At 42.6% G+C, this 24442-nt stretch overlaps 1 protein-coding gene across 2 annotated transcripts in view; it reads right to left on the reverse strand.

The window, feature by feature from the left end:
- The window catches only part of CDKL1 (cyclin dependent kinase like 1), a 60169-nt gene that overhangs the window by 3416 nt on the left and 32311 nt on the right, over positions 1-24442 (reverse strand). For both annotated transcript variants that reach the window (XM_019451870.2, XM_019451871.2), the window contains exons 3-9: positions 22021-22142; positions 11011-11083; positions 8515-8605; positions 7707-7907; positions 5406-5488; positions 2539-2595; positions 815-970 (exon numbers count right to left, since the gene is read on the reverse strand). In XM_019451870.2, the coding sequence (XP_019307415.1) occupies positions 815-970; positions 2539-2595; positions 5406-5488; positions 7707-7907; positions 8515-8605; positions 11011-11083; positions 22021-22142 (783 nt within the window). The remainder of the gene's footprint in view (positions 1-814; positions 971-2538; positions 2596-5405; positions 5489-7706; positions 7908-8514; positions 8606-11010; positions 11084-22020; positions 22143-24442) is intronic.

The raw sequence follows: 24442 nt of genomic DNA on the forward strand, positions 1-24442 counted from the left end.
TCTCCTCCAAACCTCACATAAACAACCCGGATGCCATTCAGCATGCTGGGCAGTGGGGTCTGCAAAGGGAAAGACTAAGGCATAATAATTTATAGATTAAGGGCTAGCTAGGCAGATCCAGAAATGACCAGGAGTAGCCAGCTCATCTTAGTTGTGGTTCTAACCACAGTCCATTCTAAGTTACTACAGCTTTTGGCTTGTAACAGGCTAACACTTAAGGGAAAGCTATTTTGCCACTTTATACCAGTCTTTTTCTTCACAGGCTCCCTGTGTGCAGCTTGGATGCTGTTCTCTGGTTAAATAAGCTCTTCTGACTGATATCACTGAGAGCACTCGTCACTGTATCTACCGGAGCCAACTCTGATGATTAAAGGAACAGAGGGGAAAACAGGTCCATTTTTGGATAAACCTGGAACGTCAATCAATACTGAAAGTAAACATGATGACAGAGAGCTGCCTGGGATAAATCTGACTTCATTCTCCAAAGCACAAAAAGCACGCTCAGCGGGGCTCACGCTCGTGTACCTGAGACCCATGCTCGTGCACAACAAAACCCCTCTGTGGCAGCAGGGAACTGCAGGGCAAGGACGCCTTCGGGATTCAGGGAGAAGGGGGTCCTTGGAGGCAGATGTCTCGGTGCCCTGGTTGACAGATCATATGCCCGTCACCGTGCTCTGCAAGGAAGGTGCTGGAGCTGCAAGCCGCTGTTACCGCCCCGAGAATAGATACAGACTCCCTGCACCAGGTGGCAGGCATGAGGTCATTGGAAACTACAACCCCGGGACACTTGTGTAAAGCAGTGCCCCATTTTTACCCCAGGCAGGTGCTTTCGGCTCTGTCTCAGCGTCTTCCTTATTGGTCTGTCACGCTCTTTTGCTGAATCCCCTGTTTCTCGGAGGCTGTCAAAATACGGGTGCTGCAACAGCTGTTCACATGTCATTCTCTCAGCAGGATTCATGTGGAGACAGCCCTAAAAGAACAGACAAGTCTCCATTCTTCTTTAAAATCGTATTAACTTACTGAAATCATTTTTTTTTCTTTGACAGATCAAACCCTTCATTTGGGAACAGGAAGGAGGAAAAGTAGGGGAAACACACCAAACATGCTTTTGGTTCCTTCCACAATTATTCCTAAATGGGTAACCACATAATAAGTAAATAGATAGGTTCTAGGAATAGTAACAAAAAAATCATTTTCTCCACCTTGCCCTGTTCTGGAGGCAGTTGGTGCTCTGCCCTGAGGGAGTAAGATAGGATTTTTGAGTTTGCCTCAGTATCCAACGGGAATAATCCACATAACCAGTTTGGTCCTTTGTGTATACTTTGTAAAAATTTGGGTTTTTATTAAAAAAAATTCATACCCACACATGGTAAAAATAAAATGTATACAGAACACAGCAAAGTCTCCTTGTTATGCCCAGAATTTGTGATCCCCAAAGACCACTAGGGAGCCGAGTCCGATGCAAAAGCAAAAGAGCCTTTATTCGAGCTAGCTCGAGCTCAATCCCCTACCTGCACTGACGCAGCGGTGAGATACCAGGGAGAGAGAACAAGTTTCAAAAGGACAAAGGTTTTATTGGGGCCTAGGGGCAGTTGGTGAGGTAATGGCTATGGCCTCAGCCGATTGGCTGGGGAAGGGTCCTGGGGAAGGGTCCGAGTCCTGTTAGGCAGGTGAGGGGGGGGTTACTCAAGGGGAGGAGGTGTGGTCAAGGTGAAGGACACAGAACAAGATGGAGTCCGCCGGCGTAGGCCCGCCCTTTCATCCTCACCACTCTAGTTCTTCCATTCCTCCTTCCAGATTCAGCTGTTCCTTTTTTTCTGGTATATTCTTCCAGAAATAGTCCATGCATTACAGTATATATATGCATGTATGGAAGGAGAAGCATAGTATACATGCCCTTAGATTGCATCATTCTGAACTATTTGCTTTGCCATTAAGTACACCATAGGGTTCATACCTGAGTAGATGAAATCTCACAATTATATACCCCAAGGAACTGTCTCCGTTTTTTGTTTTTTGTTTTTTTTTTGGTTTTTTTTTTTTGGTTATATTACAAATGCATCAGTAAATGCATTAAATACTTTGAAATGGGTAGGGCATGGACTATAACTTGAAAATGTTTTAGTTGGTACTCGATTTTACATAAGAGCTATAGATCTCTGAAAATGTATATACAAATCAAGTTTTAAAATCAAAACCTACTTCTGATATACTAGGGAGTTGACTATTTAAATGAATCCCATGGCCCAACATTTTTTGAAGAAAAGGATCCCTGCATAAAACAAGTACTATCCATCTGAAATTTCTGTAACTTAGATTTTAAACACAGTATGTTGGGTTTAGTTTAAAGTGACAAACACCTACAGATGTTTTCATTGTAACAATGTAAATAAAAATTCAACGTATTTATACTTCCCAAAGGAGAAGGAGAATTCTAAAAGGAACACTTTTCAATTCATGGACTGATATAAATCATTTAGACTCCCCAATGACACCAGCTACTGTGTGCTTCCGGTCTGTTAGAAGCTATGATTTTACCTTTAAGAGCCCCAGGGCCGGAGAAGAGATGTTTGGAAATTTTAATTCAAGTGGTTCCTGTTTAAAAAAAAAAAAAGAAGAAGAAAAGGGGGTTTTATTTACAGTATGTATTCAAAGCTAAGGTGACCTCAGGCTGAATGTCTTCTGAGTAACAGAAGCATCTTCCTGGCACCTTTCTTGCCTCCCCCACCCACCTCCCAGCTGAAACAAGGCCTGTTTCACAAGCTCTTTCTCTCCGCCTCCAAATTTCTTTTCCAAATTTTCCTCCTCACCACTCCCTTCACTTCCCAAAGAAATGGTGCAGGTAGCAAATTATGAGGGAGCATTCATGGAAGAAAGAAACGCACTTGTGAAGCAACTGTTATTTCTTTTTTTTTTTTTTTCTGCCTCAATTTCTATAACTTGCCTTAGAGTAATTTTTGGCACTTACATTGGCATTTAAAAGAGGCCCTAATTTTTGCATCTATTGACATTTACATAAAGGAAGCTTCAAAATAGATTTTTCCTCCCTACCTAGGTGAACAGATGCTTCTTGGTTTTCTGGAATAAACACTGGTTTCTCCTCCCACAAGAGCCTGCTGTTTCCCTGATCATCCTGCTGTTTAAAGAGTCTCTGGGGCAGACATTCATCAATCTCCCTCTGGCCATATAAGGCTATTTTGCTCCAGTCACATGCTGGAGGCAATCAGGAATAACAAGCACTATAAAGCAAGAGGAATGCTGAATGTCAGGGGGCCAGACAGGCCAGTTAAAGAGATACACCACTAACAGAGGCTAATTAAGGAGGGCAGCTGGATGGAGTGCATCGCATGTATAAAGAGATGGCAGATGTGCGCTGGAGGGACTGGCCAGGCTCATCTAATGCAATACCACTCTTAAGTGCTGTGGTCAAGCTTAAGAGCACAGCACGGTGTTATTTTTGCACAGGGAATCAGCCCCCAACACTCAAATTCCGAGTGTGCACTTACTAATCACCGTAAGGGTAAGAGGTAAGAGCCTCAGTTTTGGAGTTCCCTAAGATCACCAGGAAAAAAAAAAATCCTACAGCAGATTTGTATTAGAGCCTTGAGAGTAGCCTCCCCCACCCCCAACTATATCTTAAATATTTCTCTTGCCTTTTGTGTGTGTTAAATCTGGGCACTGCTAGGGATTGACATGACATTGCTGACACTGAGCTCTGCTGTCTCAGCAACAACGCCTGGCCTGGGATGAGGCCTGCTGGTTAGCTGTGATAGGAGAGCCCATTCTGCCCGCTTAGCTGGTTTCCCAGTGCCAGAGGCAAGCAGGCCTCCCTCCAGCAGGATGACTGACCGGCAGAGGGACTAGGGCACAGATGTTCAACCAGTGCAACCCCCGCATTACTTCTTCCTGTGTTTCTGTCAACAGGAAATCCCCTGCAGGACAACCTCTGGGAGACCCTGGGAAGCCTTTTGCATTTATGAAACCCCGGGTTGTTCATGAGTCTTCACTGTAAGACAAGCAAAGAGGAAATCACTAAGGGATATTTAGTGTGGAACTGGGAATGTCCAGGTCACAAGGGAGCCAGCTGGGTCACCTCCCATATGCCAGGTGTCATTCCTGCCTCTCGGTCCCAGCATGCTCCCAGCATGACCCACTTTTCCTATTTGTAGTGGTGCCGGAGAAGGAGGCAGCAGGGGAAGGTGAAAGCCTTCACCATGGGACATGCCAGGAGGATGAGTGAACACAGAGCTCAAATGGAGCTTGACAGAACTTCCATCTGGAAACTGAGCAATTAGAGGCTTAGTTTCAGTTTGAAAGTACCTTCCTTAGATGGTAGAAACTCAGGATTTCACAAACATTAATTGTGCTCTGAGATGTTTTTGATTATAATACAGGCTCATTGGAAGACACCCAAAAGTATTTTTTTTAAAAACCATAAAGAAAGAAAGAAATCATGCCACCACAAAGAGATACCCACTGTTAATATTTTGGTATATAACCTTGCAGCCATTTATTTCACAAATGTAAAAAACTTTGTGTGATTTCCCAGAAGTGGTCACGTTTTATTTATATATGTAAATGTATGTGTACATACATACATACATTGTGCATTTATTAAACATTTATTAAAATTATGTCAAATGATTAGTATGGTTTATAGCCTTTTTCATTTAACAATACATTGTGGACTTTTTATTCACATGAATAATAAATCTAATTATTTTTACTGGCTATGTGGCATTTCTATTGTAGAGATATATCATAACTTACATGATGAATCCCCTATGGATGGAACACTAAAGGAAATAATTTCTAATGTCACATATTGATGCCTCTGTCTGATGGTTTCACTGCAATAAATTCTTGAAAGTGTGTTAAGAGTATGCACATTTAAAATTTTTCAATTTTAAAAAATGAGTATTTTCTCCACATTGGCTGTAGAGGAGAGATACCAGAATGAGGCTTGCCAAGCAAGTTCATTATGGTTTCCCACCATGGTCTGGGCAGTAAGAGTACAGTAGAGTAGGGGACTTGGGCAATGCTGGATTTTCCTCCTGGATAAGCCACTGTGTGAGGTACCTAGCTTCAGCTGCTGAAAACAAGGCAGGACAGGAGAAGGCAGGCAGTTCTGCATTTCTGTCCAACATGCTGGCTAACCTCTGCTATCAGCAACTTCTAAATTGGTATTGAAGGCCAGGGTCTTGCTAGCCAATTTGCCCCAATTTTCTTTTTCACTCTTAAATGGACTTTCCAGTGCAGAGTGGGCCATGGCACTAAGGCAGGTGAGTAACTACCAAAACCTCGTTAGTCTGCAACTCCCCATTATAAAGAGAATGATTACCACTTAAACACCCTGGTAACCTTAGCCTCCGTATTCAGAGCTCTTTCCAAAATGGGTCACTCACCATATCCTCAGGGTCTGGAATTTTCACCCCGCTGAAGTACTGATTCGTACTAAATACTTGCTGGTGTCTAGGAATGAGATCTCCTTTGGACAAGAAGAAAGAGATTGGTTAGCAAGGGCTGATTTACGGTTTGTCTCCGTCAGTGCTGGGTCTGTGCCTACCACCAGTGAAGGCTGTAGTCTGCTCTTTCAATCAGAGGGAGATGTTGAGGCAACCCTCAACAATATGTACTAAGACCTCAGTGGATGAAGCACCATATTAGGTGTAGAGAAGGCATGCACAGAAACTGAAGGCTATGAGGTTCTTGCCCCTCAAAGACTCACAATGTATTTGAGGAATCCAAACAACTCAGAAGCATACGTACACACACACACACACACACACACACACACACACACACACAATAATGCCTTTTAAAAAAATAGCCAACGTGCAACAAATACAAAGCAAAATCATATCAACTGAATTCTGATGGGTGGATATAAAAGGGTACTGGCCTACCACTTAGAACAGTGCCCGACACCTACAAGCAGTCAATAAATATCTGAGGATAAAAGCAAGGGAAAAAGGAAGAGAGGAAGGAAGAAAGAGGGATGAAAGGAGGGAAGGAAGGAGGAGGGGTAGGAGGAGGAAAAGAAGGCAAGAAGGCAAGAAGAAATCATGGAAGATCTTCTAGCTAGAAGGAATTCATTTCCAAATTGGAACCACCTTTTCTTGTTTCATCAAATAGTGATCACTTGGAAATCCCATTTTAACTTACTGCTTAGAAAGCATTTACAATATGAATCAATGAAACAAAAGAAGCATTTCTATATTCTGGAGGATAAGGTGAGGCTCATCCTACCCACATTTCAGCCAAATCAGCTAAAATCACCCTTGTGTAAAATTCTAGGGATATTACATGTGAAGAGGAATTTTGTTCCGAGAATACCAGGAGATACTCAGCAGGGTGCCCCTGGGGTACACCCAGGCCCACTTCCCAAAGCAGAGTGAATGACAAAAACCTCCCAATCAGGGACCCAGAAATACTGCTAACCCAGAAACTGGAGTTTCCACCCCAGGGTATCAAGTTGTCTAATTTTACAGATTTGTTTTGGAACTTTACCTCTCATGCAAATCCAAAAACTGTTGTCTTGCCCCATTTTGTACAAGCAGCCAAAACAACTCTCTACTACCTTGCCCCGGATCTCAGTGAACTTCATCATGAGCACACTGCTTGTATCCTAACAACTTTCTTCCATCAGGGTGCTGGAAGTGGAGACACAAGAGGGTGCCCTGAAACAAAGGAAGGCTGAGTGCCCCTGGAATCGCTCCAAGGTGCCTTACATACTACTCAAAAAAACCCATCAGCAAATACCTACTGCCTATTATGTGCAGATATTGGTGGAGGAAATCTAGAAATGTAAGACATGATCTCACCCTCAGGTAGCTTACAGTATCTTTGGGGAGATAAAAGTACAAGACAAGACAGGGTGATGGTAGATGCTCCAAGAGTTTAGAGGAGGAAGTTTGCTTTAAATTGGGGAGTCGTAGCAATTCCCTGACTTTTGAAGAAGGCAGTCACTGCTTATAGATCTTTTCATCCATTCCTCTCCAAGTCTCTCTTCTCCTCCCCTTCCCTCCCCCATCCCACCCCAAGAGTAGAGAGAAAGACAACGAAAGTGACACCAGAAGATCCAGCCTTTCTTCCTGACACTTAGAAGGTTTAGAATCTTCTATAGCATCTCAGTGATCCAATCTAGCCTGGCAGGCTAGAGTGAAGGATACCCAAAGAATAAATTACAATAATAAAGAATAAATCCTAATAAATGAAATCCTAATAAATGAAATAAAACACAGTAGCATTCTGTAAACTGTTAGGCCCATACAGAAACATAGCTTTTACTGTTGCTATGATCATTATTCAGAGTTTAACTTGATCCAGACTATGCTGAAGAGAGAAGAACCTTGTGTCCTTTTGAACAATCGGTATGTATTCACTCTAGTTAATTCTTTTTATTAAAAACAAACGTGGACAACTTTTTCCTTTTTTTTTTTTTTTTTTTTTAAATAATCTGTATGCCCAAGGTGGGCTCAAACTCACAACCCCGAGATCAAGAGTTGCATGCTCTACTGACTGAGTCAGCCAGGCACCCCCAAATGTGCACACCTTTAATGGAATTATTTAAGTGAGGCTTCTAGAGTACCCCTCCTTTGTGACTGTAAAGGGCATCGAATGAGACTGGGAACTTGGCTCCGTCCTGTATTGACACGGGTCAAACTATTCAGTTTCCCAAAAGGCATAACAAAAACACCACTTACCCAAGGTTTTCCTAATCAGATAGAGCTGATCCACATCTGATTTCCCTGGCCACAGAGGCACCCCTGACAGCAGCTCAGCAAAGACACAGCCAACAGCCCACACGTCTACTGGGGGGCCGTACTGGGTGTCCCCCACCAATAGTTCCGGGGAGCGGTACCACCTGGTAGCCACATAGTCTGTGTAGTAGTCACTTGGTCCAGCTGGCCAGTGATGGTACATGGAAAACAGAGAGAGAGCAGTGGAAGACTGGAATCAAAACAGGGAGGGGGAAGCCCTAAGAAATCAAGCTTGTGCCCCATCTTGTGGCTTTTGTAAATCAATGGTTCTCCATACTGGTTGCATATTAAAATCATTAACGTAGTATTTGTTAAATTACTAATGCTTGGGCCCCATCTCAGTTCAGTGAAACCAGAACTCCTGGGGGAAAGCCTGGTGAGTTCTCAGTGTAGTTTTTATAGTTATAGTTAATAGTTCCCCAGATGATTCTAATCTGCAGCCAAAGCTGAAAACCACCACTCTTCTAAAATAGTACTTCTGAGATCACTATTTAAGAAAAAAAAAAAAAAAAGGTAGAAACCAGGAGAATAACATACTCTTTAATAATAACTACTTTACTGTGGTATAATTTATATAGCATACATTTTTAAGCCACTGTATGTATCTACATGTTTTCAGTAATTGCAGAATTGTAATTTAGGGTATGCTTATGCCCTAAACATATAAGAACTAGATTTTATAGCATCAAGAGCCTTTCTCATGTAAAGAAATCTCTCTTTTACAATTATTTAAGAAAATATCAACACTCACTCAAAAGCCGAGCAAATCCAAAGTCACAAAGCTTAATCACTGAATGTTTTGTGATGAGGATATTTTCTGGCTTCACATCTCTATGTATGCACTAGTCACAAAAATCAAAACAAAAACAGATTATCAAGGAGCAACTATAACGTATGGGATAAATAGAACTCATGAATATTTAGCAAATATCTGAAAAATCATTAAAACCTTGTACTGGCTGTTTGGATAATAGGCTACAAAATAGCAGCCTAAAATAAATCTAGTACCATACTCATTATAGCCTGAAACACTCCAAGTTCCTAAAGGACCCAAGAGGAGCAAAAAGGAAGAAAGAAAAAATGAAAATAGGATAGCCAGATAAACAACAAATAAGTTTTCAGTGTAAGTACATCCCATGAAATATTTGGGACATACTTATACTAAAAAGTTAAGATTGTTTCTCTGAAATTCAAATTTAACTGGGTGTCCTATATTTATTCTGGTAAGCCTAGGTGGAAGGGAAAATGTTAAAAGCCTCTGGGTGAGGCCTGCATCAGGGCTGCAGAAGCTGCAAGCTGATACATAAGCAGAATTCACAGTTCAGTTGTTTAGCTGAGAACAGAACACAGTCCGCCTGGTAAACAGGACAAGCCCTGGGCCTGCTGAGATAAGCTGGGGAAGAGAAGGGCGGGAACCAGAGCTTGCCAAGAGACCTCCCTTCCAGCTCTTGGAATTCATCCTGGCAAGATAAACAAGGGTAGACACAGCTTAGCCTCTGGGGAGAGTCGCTAGATGTCAGCTCTGTCCCACACACAAGCGTTCTTAGAGCGACATCCACCCCCACGGGACATAGCCCCCACTCCATAACTTAGACTCAAATCACCTGTGGTTTCCAAACCACAGCTGACATTGTTTAACAGGCTAATGTTAGAAGAAAGTTGAAGAATCTTCACATGATTTTCTTATTAAATAACAATTCTCTTGGCAAAGAACAAATCAACAACCTAATTAAGGATTACATAAAAACAACATTTGGGTCAAAATCCCAATTTCCAATAATCTTCCCTTCTCCCAAGCATTTTCCTCTCTGGAGAAGAATGTTGGATCCTGCTGCAATCTGAGAGACCCTCTTAGCTTACAGCTGAAACCCTGGGGTATTCTTGACTTTCTAGAATTTGGAGAGAGGACAGAGGTTCTTCTTGGGTCTGGCCTAGTTCTCCCTCCAAAGGACCTTCAGGGTGAGAGATCAGTGTGCATGTTTTCCCATGGGTATTTATTATTCTTGAAAATCTGGGGGTGGGGGAGACAATTTCTCAATTATTTTGTTACTATCTATCTGGTTCTCAGCAATTAATGTTTCTGAGATCGCCATTCTTTTCCCACTCGCTTCACATATTACTATAAATGGGTACACCCATGAATATCATGATGACAGATGGTCAGAAGGACTCACAAGCAAGAATGTGTTCCTATTCTGTTCTGGGAATTCTTTTACAAGGTTCTACACCCTCCCCACATCAGTACATGTGGCCGCCCAGAGCTTCAGGGACTCTCCAGGGAAGAGTGGTATGTGTTGTATTCCTCTTTACTGTCTCTGAGTTTCCCCACCAGGGCCTTTAGGAGGTCTCTCTTGCTCCCCCGTCTTAACACCTGCCTTCAGGAAAGTGCTCACCCCCACTTGCAATAAATAGCAGCATAAGGTGTCCACGCTCTCTGGGATACATGCATTTTGATAAGGATTGTAGCCTTCAGCTGAGTGGAGGCTCCACAGGGGGAAGTGCTGGCGACTTCTGTATTTTCTCCTTCCAGAAAGGCAGTTTCAGGAAAAATCATTTAGGACCTCCTAAGGTAGGGGATTCAGCCCACTGGCTAAATTGAGCCTGGCAGTAGATAGGATATGACATATTGCAGTCAAGGTGCCCTGGTGGCCAAAATGAAGCTCAAATATTGGAATCTGGCTTCTGTGTGCAGGGAGGGGGCAGTGCTGTACTGGAGGGAGCAGTCACTTGCCCAGTGCTCGTGGCATCTTACCACCTGGGCGGCAGCCCCCTGTGCCTCCCACGCAGCCTAGTTCTGGCCACGACTCTCAGAGACGTCCGCTGGGCTGCTGTGCTCCAGCGTTGGCATTCTTATCTCACCAACACAGACACCGGCATTTGTGCATGGCGTGTGGGACTCCACCTCCTGCAACTAAACAGGCATGAGCCACCTGGGGCTCCCCTCTCCAGTTTCAGAGCTTTTTGAGGGTGCCAGATCAATGCAGACTCCAGATTCTACTTTAAGCAGTTTCTCACCAATATAAACCTATAACTACTTTCTTAAAATTGTAACAATATATCTTTTATGTAACCCGAACAAGTAAGAATAGCCAGGTTGGAATTTTTAGCCTCTGTTAACCCCAACCAGGCTTCAGAAGATTTGGGTGAAAAATCATATCCACAAAAGTAGGATACAAATTTTGTACAAAGGCTCTATCTCAGCTTAAGGGCAGCCTTCTGATTTTTCAAGGGCGATCATGAGACTTACGTTGTGTTTATGGCAAAAATTTACAGCTTGCAATGTCTGCCAAGTTATGCTCTTCACAAGATGTTCTGGTACCCTAATAAAAATAAAGAAGCAACATAAACACATTCTTTAGTGTAGCCATGGAACTCAGCTGAAGGAAGGAAGGAAGGAAGGAAGGAAGGAAGGAAGGAAGGAAGGAAGGAAGGAAGGAAGGAAAGGAAGGAAGGAAAGGAAGGAAGAAGGAAGGAAGGAAAGGAAGGAAGGAAAGGAAGGAAGGAAAGGAAGGAAGAAGAAAGGAAGGAAGAAGGAAGGAAGGGAAAGGAAGGAAGAAGAAAGGAAGGAAAAGAAGGAAGGAAAGGAAGGAAGGAAAGGAAGGAAGAAGGAAGGAAGGAAAGAGTAAACTAAGACAGGCTTACGTAGTGACACATACCGTCATCTACCTCACAGAGCAAATCCAAAGTGTAAAGAGCATGTGATCAACACACAGTGGGATTCTAGGGACAGCAAGGTAATAGCAATACTAACATCGACTTCTACAGAAAGGGACCATGAAGACTGAGGGGTTTCCACAAATACTTAGGATCACCTACCTCAAACATCTGTGACACCACTGGAAACCTGCCTGGTAATTTGAGCTCCATTTCTACCAGGAGCTTTTTGTTGATGAAAAGTTAGCTAATACATAGCATAAAAGGTATTGTTGTTTGCTTTTTTCAAGTGGCTTCAAACTGATGCCTTGAGACAGAATTCATCTTTCATGCACGGGCACATGGTTTCTCCAGACTCCCCAGGCAGCATTTTTTTTTTTTTTTTTTAAGTAATGAAGATTTTACTGCCAAGAGGGAAGAGGTTTACATTGCACAGCATGTAACAAAAGTGAATAAGTGGTTCTTTCCCACACTGCTTCTCTCTGGCAGCTAGCCGCATCCCACTCCCCATCTCTCTGCCCTGTCCTCTATCACCGTCGTCTACACTTGGTGCCACTGCCCCCAGCCTCCCACTTCTTCCCTGACTCTCAGCTTACATAACCAGGGCAACCAGTAGCCCTGTCAGATGCTTCGTGCGAATTAGGAAAAGACTCCTCTTCTGGGAGCCTTTAAAATATATATCGGGCAATGAGTGAAATGACTACAGAGAGAGTACATTTATTTTTAGAGCCTCCCACCCACCATCCGGACTTACTGTTTTTATGAATCAGACGTTAAACAATGGTGTTATGGTCCTCAGCCAGAACTAATAAGTAAACCAGGGAGGAAACTCTCTCTAGTAGTTGTGTTTAGGTGACCAAAACAAGTCACTTCTAGGCTCTGGGATGGGCCACGAGGCCACTGTTGTCACCAGACCAGATGTTCAGGAAATCCTTTCAAGTAGATCAGAGGATGCTTGAACAGAGGATGGGACAATGTGGAGGAAATGAAGAGGCCACCCCCAGGAAGAGCTGGGACATTTCTGGACCAGAACCATGTCCCTGGGATTGAAGTATCTTCTCTCTAAATTCTCTTCCTTGTCCTAGTGCTACACTGGTACAATACCAGGAAAACTCACCTGTTTAGAAAGAAGGCCTAGAAAAATACAACTAAGAAGAGGGCACTTTAGAGAAAATGCTTCCCCCAGCCTCACCTTCTTGTCCAGAAAAAATATGGAGCATACTTTGATTATTTAATGAATTAAATATTAATATAAGGTTATCAGTGCCAGGCCACTTTAGTCTCTAAAAACATTTCCCTAAAGAAATTATGCAAAAGGAGCACTTAAAAGTAAATTATAACAGCATATTTATTAATACTCCTCTAAAGCTGGGCCCATTATTACACAGTCCTCAAACGTCAAAACCATCCAGTGGTCATCTTGAGCTAGCTACTCACTTCACTTCATTACTCTGTTTCTTCTCTAAAATGCCAGGGCCTCAGAGTCCATCTCTAAGATCCTTCTTAGCTGATGATGATAGGAGGCAAGTTTTTTACTGCTGAAGAAGGGAGTTACAAAGATAAGAGGGAAATAAATAGAATCCATTCTGTTGTGTTGGGTTGGAATTGGATATACACATAGGTACACAGGGTTCTGTGCCGGAAAGGGCACTATCTTCTGTAGCGTGGTCCAGAGAACTTCTCTGCTTAAGTTAACATTTGAAGTAGTGGTTACGGGAATGAGAAGTGGCCAGATTTGGGCTATATTTTCAAAATAGAATCTAAAGGATTTTCTGAAAGATTGGATAGGAGAGACAGAAAGGAACAAAGGAATGATACCAAGGTTTCAGCTTCACTAGCTGGTCCATGGTGGGGCTCTTTACTGAGGAGAATGCTGAGGGAAGATCTGGTTTGGGGGAGGAAAGGTGAATATATTGAGATGCTTATTGGACAGCAAAAGAAAGCCTCTGGGTTGGCAGTTCTGAATTCACAAGGGAGGTCAGGCTGGAAATATAAATTTGGGGAGTATATGCATATGGATATTTGGAGCCCTAGGGCTAGATGGAAGCCATGGAAGTGAATACAGAAAAGGAAGAGAAGGTCAAAGTCCTGAGGCCCTACAACAGGTGGAGGTCAGAGAGCAGAGAGGGATTCAGCAAGAGACTGGGGTTGAGTATGGGGGAAAATAAGGTGACACTCAGAAAAGCATTGTCACCAAAGCCAAGTGAAGGGAGTGTTTCAAAGGACTTGTGGATTAAGACAGTAGGTTGAACAAGCCCATCTAATTTCACTCCCTCTCCAAACCTGACTATAGCCACACTGAGAGGTTTCTTCCAAGACCAAAACCTACATGGTCAGAACAGGAGAAGAGATAATAGCAACACATTCTGGAATTTGGAAAGCAGGCGGATGAATGAAAACTGACAGCAGATCCAAGAAAGCCAAAACCTAAGCCAGAAGAGGAGAGAGTGGAAGACCAACCAATTTGTCCCAAAGAATCCTCCAAAGGTGGGGGTGCACCTCCAAGGGTGCAAGACCTGGCAGCCAAGATCCCTCTGGAAGTGGGAGGGGCAGAGGAGTGTGGAAAATCTGTTTTGGAAACAATGAAATCTCTAGATCCCTTCCCCTATTGTATCCCAGTAGGGAGCACTCTTCCCCCAACCTAGTAGAAGGCTGGAGTTTTGTTTTCTGGAGAGTGTAAAATAGAGGATGTTTGGTACAGTTGAGATGGTGGATACTGTTCCCAAAACAGAGGATTAAATGATTATGTACATACTAACTGGTGAATGCTGAGACTCCCCAGGCTTCTCCCCTCACTGGCTCTAACAAAGCTGGCGGCCAGACTTCACACTCCAAGGAAAATACTGGAAGACTTTTATGGAGGAAGCTCAGGAGGAAAGATCTGAAAATTCTGACATTAGGGTTCCCCAGCAAATGAACCAGCCAGATAACCCCACAGTGAAGCCCAGAGCTTCCAATAGCACCCTACTCTTAACCATGGGGATTATCTAATGTCCAAGGAAAGCCTGAAATGAGAAGGGTAGAGATCAAAACAAACAGAAAGAAAACAACTTAAAAGAAACAGAAACCGTGGAGGGTGATGAGAACTTTAAAAAAAGAAAAACAGGGGACCTGGGTGGCTGAGTCAGTTAAGCATCCGACTTCTGCTCAGGTCATGATCTCATGGTTCATGATGAGTTTGAACCCAGTGTCAGGCTCTGTGCTGTCAGCTCAGAGCCTGGAGCCTGCTTCGGATTCTGTGTCTCCTTCTCTCTCTGCCCCTCCCCCGCTCGCACACATGCCCTCTCTCTCTCTCTCAAAAATAAATAAAACATTAAAAATTTTTAAAGAAAAGAAAAAGAAAAAAAGAAAAACATTAATAGAGAAAAGGAAAGCTGTTGCATCCACGAAACAAGAAAAAGACACTATAAAAAAAGCAAAAGGACCAATTAGAGTCCAGAATCCAAATAACAGAAGGCCCAGAACAAGAAAATACAGAAAACAAAGGATAGTAAATCAGTAATAAAACAATTCAAATTTTCTTTCTCAGACAAAAGGAGCCCACCAAGTGCCAGCATAAGGTGTGAAAAGCAAGGCCCATGATTTTCATAATGCAGAATTCTGTGAACAAAGAGAGGAAGCTTCTGGAAATAAAAAAAGAAACAGACTTCACAAAGGAGCAGAAAATAGAATGGCAACAGACTTCTTAACACTGGAAGATAGAGGGCACTTCAAAAATGCTTTCAAGGGGAGCCTGGGTGGCTCAGGCAGTTAAGTGTCCGACTCTTGATCTCAGTTCAGGTCATGACCTTGTGAGGTCAGCCCTGCATCAGGCCCTGCGTTGAGTGTGGAAACTGCCTGGGATTCTCTCTCTCCCTCTCTCTCTCCCCCCCCCTCCCTGCTCATACTCTGTCTCAAAAATAAATAAATATTAAAAAAATTTTTTGAAGGACTATTATTTTCTAAAAAAACAAACATACAAATCTATATTCACACAAAATACCAATCAACTGTGTGAAAGAATTTTTAAATGCAAAGGCAAGACTTCAATCTCTTTTTTATTTTTATTATTTTTTTAATGTTTGTTTATTTTTGAGAGAAAGAGACAGAGTGTGAGCAGGAGAAGGGCAGAAAGAGAGAGGGAGACACAAAAAGGGAAGCAGGCTCCAGGCTCTGAGCTGTCAGCACAGAGCCTGACACAGGGCTTGAACTCACATGTGGTGAGACCATGAACCTGAGCCAAAGTTGGACACCCAACTGACTGAGCCACCCAGGTGCCCCCCCCCCAACTCTCTTTTTTAGACCTCTCATACACTGTTTCTCAGGGAGCCCCTGGAGGAAGCATCCCACCCAAAGAAGTAGACTATAGAAGATTACTTGAAACAGAGAAAACTGGATGCCTGACACACAAGAAGGAAGCAACAGGAATCTCCTGGAGGATAGTTAAGGGAGATGTTCTATGATAACGGCATTCCAGGCATGGAAAACAACTTGTCCAGATTGGAATAGCTGACTCAAGAGCCAGGCATGTTGAGGGTTGTCACCACCATGCCCTCTGCCTTATACCATCTCAAATAAATACGAACATATTTAACAAACAGATGCTTTGGAAGAGTCTACATCCATGTTCAAATTTTGAGTACCAGGCTATACTTTTCTTGTATGCAATTCCATAAACAAAGTCAAGTTATAATAAGAATGGTGTTTGGCAGGCAAAGGATTGGGATGAGGGAAAGTAGGCAGTATGACTACTAGCCTGGGCTAGCTTCTTTGCATCCATCTCCAAATTAGGGGATGCAATTATAAAACAATGCAAGTTATAAAACATATATAATCAGTCCATTTTATCTATTTTTTTTAAAGTTTATTTACTTATTTTGAGAGACAGTGAGAGAGAGAGAGAGAGAGAGAGAGAGAGAGAGGGGGGGAGAGAGAGAGGGGGAGAGAGAGAGAGAGGGAGAGAGAGAGAGAGGGAGAGGGAGGGAGGGAGGGAGGGAGGGAGAGAGAGAGAGAGAGAGAGAGAGAGAGAGAGAGAGAGAGAGCACATGCAGGGGATAGGCAGAGAGAGAATCCCAAGCAAGCTCTATGCTAACAGCATGAGGTCATCATGACCTGAGCGGAAATCAAGAGTGGGACGCTTAACCGACTGAGCCACCCAGGTGTCCCTAAAGGTAGGTATGTTTGAATCAGGAGATAGTGCCTGAATACTCTTTAAAAAACGCAGAACTGAACGATGTAGAATACAATCTACTTAAATATGGATATACATAGAAAAATAATTAGAAAACTATTTCTCAACCTGTTAATTTTATTTCTATGTTTCTGTGTTGCTTGAAACATTATTGCAACAAACAATGTATCACTTTTAATCTAAAAATAAAGAGTTTTAGTGTTTTATAAAAGTTGTGGAATTCCATTGCCAGAAACTGAAAACTTGCAGTAATAACCTTCCCCCACCAGATGTTCTTTGAACAAACTCCATCAGAGTCAGAGGCAGAACCAGTGCTAATGGGAAAGAATTATTATGTCTGGCTGCACTTACAGAGGGATAGAAAAATGAGGAGGGAATCCAGAAACTAGTCACTTACCAAACTTTGACCGAGAACAGACAAACAGTTTAAGAATAAGTATATTAAGTTCTTCAGAAGATAAGGAACGGTAATATGTTTGTTTGAGGGCAAATATAAACAACATAAGCACCACACTGGAAATTATAATGGATACATATTTATTTCACTGTAGCAGGATACATGTCTTGTGGCACAAACTTGCTTGTTAGTAGCAACATGAATTTGAATCTTTTCCAAAAGCTTTCCAAAGAAGTACAAGAAGTTACAAACATGATAATGAGGAAATTAATTAGTGTCCATTTCAGATTCAAAGTAGAGACAGGTCTTTTGAGTTTTATTTGTCAGGAATTATTATTTTTTTTATTTTTTTATTTTTTTTTTTTCAACGTTTTTTATTTATTTTTGGGACAGAGAGAGACAGAGCATGAACGGGGGAGGGGCAGAGAGAGAGGGAGACACAGAATCGGAAACAGGCTCCAGGCTCCGGGCCATCAGCCCAGAGCCTGACGCGGGGCTCGAACTCACGGACCGCGAGATCGTGACCTGGCTGAAGTCGGACGCTTAACCGACTGCGCCACCCAGGCGCCCCTGTCAGGAATTATTTTTAATGATTAAAATGTAACCACAGTGATACATGCAACATGGGGGAAGTATTTTAAAAAACATAAATAGGGGTGCCTGGGTGGCTCAGTCAGTTGAGCATCTGACTTCAGCTCAGGTCATGATCTCATGGTTTGTGGGTTCGAGCCCCATGTCAGGCTCTCTGCTATCAGCACAGAGCCAGCTTGGGATCCTCTGTCCCCCTCTCTCTCTGCACCTCCCCCACTTGTACTCTCTCTCTCAAAAATAAATAAACATTAAAAAATAAGTAAAATGAAAACTATAACAATCATAATTCAAGGTATCACTATTAAAATATTAAGTGTATTAATTATTTTTCTTTTTTTCTATCTATATATGAATTCTATGAAAAGAAATTATGTATTTTTATTACAGCATTTTTCTTCATTTTGCAATTACTCATGAACATTTTTGTATTTCAGTGTTTGGGTTTTTTTTTTTAACATTTATTTATTTTTGAGAGACAGAGACAGAGTGCAAGTGGGGGAGGGACAGAGACAGAGGGAGACACAGAATACAAAGCAGGTTCCAGGCTCTGAGCTGTCAGCACAGAGCCCAACATGAGGCTCAAACCCATGAACGGTGAGATCATGACCTGAGCTGAAGTCAGACACTCAAACGACTGAGCCACCCAGGCGCCCCTATTTCAATGTATGTTTTATCTATAAGCATGATTCGTAGTGGCCCCACTGTATTTCATTGTAAAGACATACCATAATTTACTTAACCAACCATCTATTATTGGACATTTCAGTTGTTTCCAATGTTTACACTATAAAAAAAAATCCTTTAACGGGGCACTTGGCTGGCTCAGGTGGTAAAGACTGCAACTCTTGATCTCAGGGTCGTGAGTTCAAGCCCCACAGTAGGTGTAGAGCTTACTTAAAAAATTTTTTTAATAAAAAAAACCCAGAAAATCCTTTAATAATAAACACTTGTATAACTAAACCTTTGTGCATATACTCAATTATTTTCTTATGAGAAATTATTAGAAGTAGAGTTGCTTGGTCTAAGATTTGTCTCTAAAGCTGTTAATACACAATGCGGCAAACTGCCCTCTGGACAGGCTGCTCCAGCAGTGTACTGATCATTTCCTTTCACAATATTAGGTTTTAGAATTTTATTTATTTTTTTAGGTAGGCGCCACGCCCAAAGTGGGACTTGAACTCGCTACCCTGCGATCAAGAGTCACATGCTCTACCAACTAAGCGAGCCAGGCTCCCCAGATTTTAGAAGTTTTAGTCAAAGTAACTATCTTAAAGTGAAAAATAATCAAAACACTGTTATTATTACCCTTCTTCAAAATCATTTTGTAAGTATCAGTTTATTGGTCTGCTAACTTGGTCATCCCACAACAAGTATTAGGGATATACCAAGTGCCAAGAATTAAGGTACAAGATACTGGGGATACACAGGGGAGGAAGGCACAGCTCTTGCCCTTGAAGATTTTTACAATTTACTGTGCAAATGGAGTCTGTAATAGAAATAATCCCAGAAGATACTATGGATACCGGAGAAAGGAACTCCTGACTCTTCTCACCGTCAGCTAAAATAGTTGCCACACAGGAGGTCATATTTGAGCCTTATCTGAAGGACAGGCAGGGGTGTGTAGGCAGAGTAGAGAAGGTAGGGCAATGCAGACTGAGAAAGCAACTGTCCTACTGAACGAGGCTCAGAATGGAAATGATTCCATGGGGCAGTGTCACGGTTTATGTGGCAATCTGGGGAGAAATGGGGCTGTGAAACCTGGTGTCCCATGCTAGGACCACATCAGTAAGCTTTGGGGAGCTATTGCAGGGTTTTATAAAGAGGACTGGTAAGATCCGCTTTGTATTTCAGAAATCTGTACTTAGAAATACAAAATGGTGATCACGGGACATTCTGGAGTGAGTGTACAAACCGAAGGAGGACCCCACCTGACACCAGGAAAACACCTGCATTCGCATGCTATCCTTTGTTGATATTATCCAACAGATTAAACATGATGTTGAAGGAGACCTGCGGTCTTCTGACCTCTAGGGTATTAGATCAACAATTCATAGCACTTTAGACCTGAGAGTCCCCTTAAACTTCACCTGGTCCTAAACTCTCATTTTCACAGGTGAGAACACCTGGAAGCAACTTGCCAAAGGTCACACATGTGATGTTGACCCACTTTTACGGGGGATGTACTTATAAAGTGTTATTTTATAATATGAGATTTCTAAGTTGAAAAACAAAAGGTTTCCTATGAATTTCAAAATCTTTGGTTGATGCAGTTTAACGACATTTACTCCTTAATGATGACAAGCAAAAATTTGAAATAGCATTTAAAATAGATTGGAGAATTGTCAACTATTCAGTATAATGGAAAGTAACTTCTATTTTTAAAAACAAAAAAAATCCTTAAACTTCAAAATAAATGAATATAATTTGGTTTAGAACAAATCTTATTTTTCAAGTTTGCTCATTTATCAGCATTCCTTCGGTCAATCTTCTATTTAACAAACCACAGCACATCATCATTTGGAAATGTTGCTTGTACTTAACCTCACATGTATCTACTGGTCCTTCCCTTACCCACCTCCATATTAAAGCACTTTCTATTTCCTGGAACATACATAACATATTTTCGCCAGTGGAGTTAAAAAAAAAATCTGCTTCCAAACTCTAATCGCTCCTTGTCCTGTCCTTTTTTCTTCTGCTCAAACTATATGCCAAAAAAGAATTGACTCCCAACTGCTTTCAGCCCCCCACTGATCAGTGTTTCCAAATGACTCAACCTAACATGATTCATCAAGCTCCCTGCAACATCTCCCTAGCAGCACATAGCCAGGAGTAATTTATACTAATAGGTTTAACTGAAATGTCAGTTGCAAGCTATCAAAAGAGCAAATATCAACATACTAACAGTTTTCCTCCCTTGAACACATAATTTCTCTGTATCAATGACTTTCTGAAGAGAAGTGTCTGTTCTCTGGGCTCTCTCTGGCTGTGTAAATTAACACGAAAAGCCTATGCCATGGTCACTCACAAACCACAAGCTGCTTTAATCCTATTTGTCTGGATATCACGGCTGATCACATAACTACCACCACGTGGCAAAGAGCAAACACTTGGCCGGAGTTTGAAAGCATTGTTGAGAGCCACAGGCTCCAGTCACGGGGTGTGATTGTGAGCAGGGATGGGGCACCAGTCCACCATTCTGATACACGAGGCCACTCTGCATATTGTCCTCAGCCAAAGCTGGGCTCCCAGGAGCACAGCAAAAGGAGGGGATGGGCTATCCTTCCCTGCTCACATGTTTTAAGTCTTCTCACTATTCAACTCAAAGGCCACCTCCTCCAGGAAGTCTTCTTGGATCCACATTGAATCCTATCCTCCAGGTCTGCTAAACATTCTACCTTCTCCATCTGGCCACAGTGATTAGCCTCCAGGATAGCTCCATCACTTGAACTGAAGCAGAGTCTTCCAATGACTTTATATGCAGATGCTACCTTCTTCTAGAACTTTCTTTCCTCTAGAATAGCTACATAGGTTGATAAAAGCCCGTGGCAATGCTTCCTATTTTGTATTTTCCCCTTCTATCGCATACCATTGACACATACTCTCCCAAAGCCACCTTATAAGACTCCTCTGCAAGGCAGAGTGAAGCCACCACAGAGAAGAGTTGGGAGAGAGAGAAAATGCACCACTGATGGTGCTTTAAGCATCCAGTTGAGGAGTGGGTGGGTGCCCAAGTCCAGTATGCACTCTGCTTACTCTGGCAAGAGGCTACTGTCAACCAGAGGAAGGGACACACACACTTTTTTGTGTGTTTTTTTTCCTTTTTTCAAACAAAAGCTCTGTCTGCTCACCAAGCCTTCCTGTAATGCACACAAAGCAGCTGGCCATGACAAAAAGGGGTGTGTGATAAGGTCACCAGAGCCCCCAAGTCATGCCATCCTTCCCGGCCACAGCCACCCCAACATTCCTTTTTCACCTACACTTGCCTTAAGTGGGTTCTTGCCACCTGTAACCAAAGAATTCCTAACCAAGACAGCAGACCAGACTCCCAGATCGCTTCAGCTGAAGTGTTACGTTTGTTTTCGCCTTAAGCCTCCTATTGGCCATCGTCTTTGGACTCTTGCCTTCAATCTCTGAGTCCTTACACCTCCCTAGTCAGGCACGACTAACCGGTAATCTTCCTTTTCTTTCTTAAAGACCAAGAGGGCTTCTATGCACAGATAATATAACAAAGAAATGAAGTTCAACCTAATAATGCTGCTGCTTTCTTCATGAAAACAATTAGTTTTGACCCACTTCCCAGCCTTTTCAGTAACTCTTCTGCTGTCAGGCCCAGCAGCGGAGTAAACCTGTTCTTGCCCGATCTGCAAAAGAGGCCATTGCTAATTTTCCCTCACGAATCCTGGAGTGTGGTGCCGTGTTTCATTTGTAAGGGATGGATCACTCACCCTCTTTGGTGTCTGTCCAACTCATGGAGAACGGTGTGGTCACAGTACTCAAACACCAGGTGAAGCTTCCGCTTCCTTCTGAAGACTTCGATAAGGTTAACCAGGTTGGGATGCTTGAGTTGCTGAAAACACAAAAAGCAAGGTGCTAAGCTGGGGCCGTGAAAGACCGCTTTCTCCAACTTTGATCCAATTAAAAGAGAGCTGTTTGTCCTTTGGGAACTTTCTTGTCTTGGACTGAAGGAGGCTGTAAACAGTATGATCTTACTTCTCTCGAGGAGCTGTTTGTCAGCGGCTTGTAAATAATTACAGCATAAGGGCACCTGGGTGGCTCAGTCGGTTAAGCCTCTGACTTTGGCTCAGGTCATGATCTCAGGGTTCGTGAGTTCAAGCCCCACGTCAGGCTCTGTGCTGAGCCTGCTTCAGATCCTCTATCCCCAGCTCTCTCTCAGCTCCTCCCCCACTTGTGCACTCTCTCTCTCAAAAATAAACATTAAAAAGAAATTAAAAATAAAAACAAAGTTATAAAGAAAATGATTACAGCATAACCTAGGTGGTTGGTGAAGGCAAAGAGAGAGATGGGAAGGCCAGAAAAGGAGAATGAAAAAGAGGGGGCGATATTTAGTTAATGCAAGTTCATCTTCAGATGAGGATCAAATGTCCCTTCTTAAAGAGGTGTCTTTGGACCTCCCCAGGCTGGTTCGGTGTCCCTGTATGTCTCCTAGCCCCCCTGAACTATGTCTCCTTGGCAATCCTTTGGAATTACTAAGATCATTCATTTGATTGTTTAACATCCTCTGCTGTCAATAGATACAATATTCCATGAAAAGAAGAATCATGACCTCAGGATTCTCCTGTTGCCTCAAAACGATGTGGCTGTACTAGATGGGGGGGGGGGGGGTGCATGGGTGGCTCAGTTGGTTAAGCATAATAGACATTTGATAATTATTTGTGAAAGAAGGAGTAAATCATGTTTCCTAGCTTGATGAAACATTTTAAGACAGAAAAATGATGTGCCTGAAGGTGTGCATGTAGAGGAAAAAAAAAAAAAGTGGGGAATCAATGTTGTGTTGCCAAAGATAAACCTTGCACTTAGCTTCCTGGATGCTTCTGTCCATAATCCTATCCGAAGCACAACTAGGCAAACTAATAATTGTGAAGGGAGACACAGTGATTAACTTTCTCCAGGACGTGAAGGCCTCCAGGCACTGGTCTAAGAAACAAAAGAAGGAGCCATAAGGCTTCCTAAGGCCTGTCCTAGAAGCCAGGGGACACTACTTCCGCTTCATTCTAGAAGTCCAAGAAAACAAAGCACAAGGCTCAGCCCTGAAGAAGCCCGGGATGAAGTACCTCAGGCAGAGAGGCCCAGGTGTTCTCGCTGAGCTCATTCCCCAGCCGCCGCCAACTTAAATTCAGCTGACCCGGGCAAGACCAACTGAAGGAACCCTTCCCCAAGCCACAGAATTGTGAGAAATAAAACATCACTCTTGCTTGAAACTACTAAGTTTATGCCACAGTGAAGAACCTGTACCAGCTCACAGGGGGATTTTTGAAACCACAGATGTGTAGGCCCCATGCCCAGAGACACTGAATTGGTCTTAGGGGCCAAGCCATCTTGTTTTCTCTCAAAATTCTCCAGGTGATTCAAGAGGTAGCCAGAGGTATTAATCACAGATGAGCAGATACTTCATAAAAGATAAAAAAGGTAGAAGGAGAAAAAGTGAAGATCTTGAACTGCATGTGATATTCGTACGCGCAGTGCAAAGAGAAGCAGCCAGCAAGGGAAATACTAAACGAGACAGGTATTTTCTCGCTTTCTTTGTAAAATCCCTCTGTAACCATCTTCAAGATATGAAATTCTTCCCGTAGATATTAACTTGGTAAAACAAAGCCACAATACTCTAAGGGCCATTAGTCCCAGGTGGGCCTTAGAACAGAGGGCCCTACAAACTATAAAATCTCTTATTTATGTTAACATACCTGGAAACGTTTAGCCTGAACTAACATTTTCCAGACAGAGTAGGGCAGATCTGACTACTGTCTTGAACTAAAAAAAAAAAAAAAAAAAAAAAAAACTGCACGGACTTAGATGTCTCAAACAGCAAACAATCAGCTCAAAGGGCCGAAACAGCAGCATTACGACATAATTAGCAGAAAGCAGGGGTTTTCTTTCAGGCTCTGAAAAATCGCTGTCCACAGGTCCAGACTTCAAATCTTAGATTCTTTTAATTTTCCATGTTCGATATGCAGTCCTCATTTATATCTCCAGCCAGGCTTTGAAGCACAAGTACAGATAGATCAATTCTACCCAAATGAATACCCAGACCTTCTCTGGATACCAAGACTGGTGCCCCACCTTGTCATGTGCACATCTGCAGGGATTGTGGCAGGGTGCTGCTACCTCAGGATAAACCCCAAAGGTCCT

Source organism: Panthera pardus, unplaced genomic scaffold (assembly GCF_024362965.1).
Source record: "Panthera pardus isolate Hobbes unplaced genomic scaffold, ASM2436296v1 HiC_scaffold_24, whole genome shotgun sequence".
Classification (NCBI taxonomy): domain Eukaryota; kingdom Metazoa; phylum Chordata; class Mammalia; order Carnivora; family Felidae; genus Panthera; species Panthera pardus.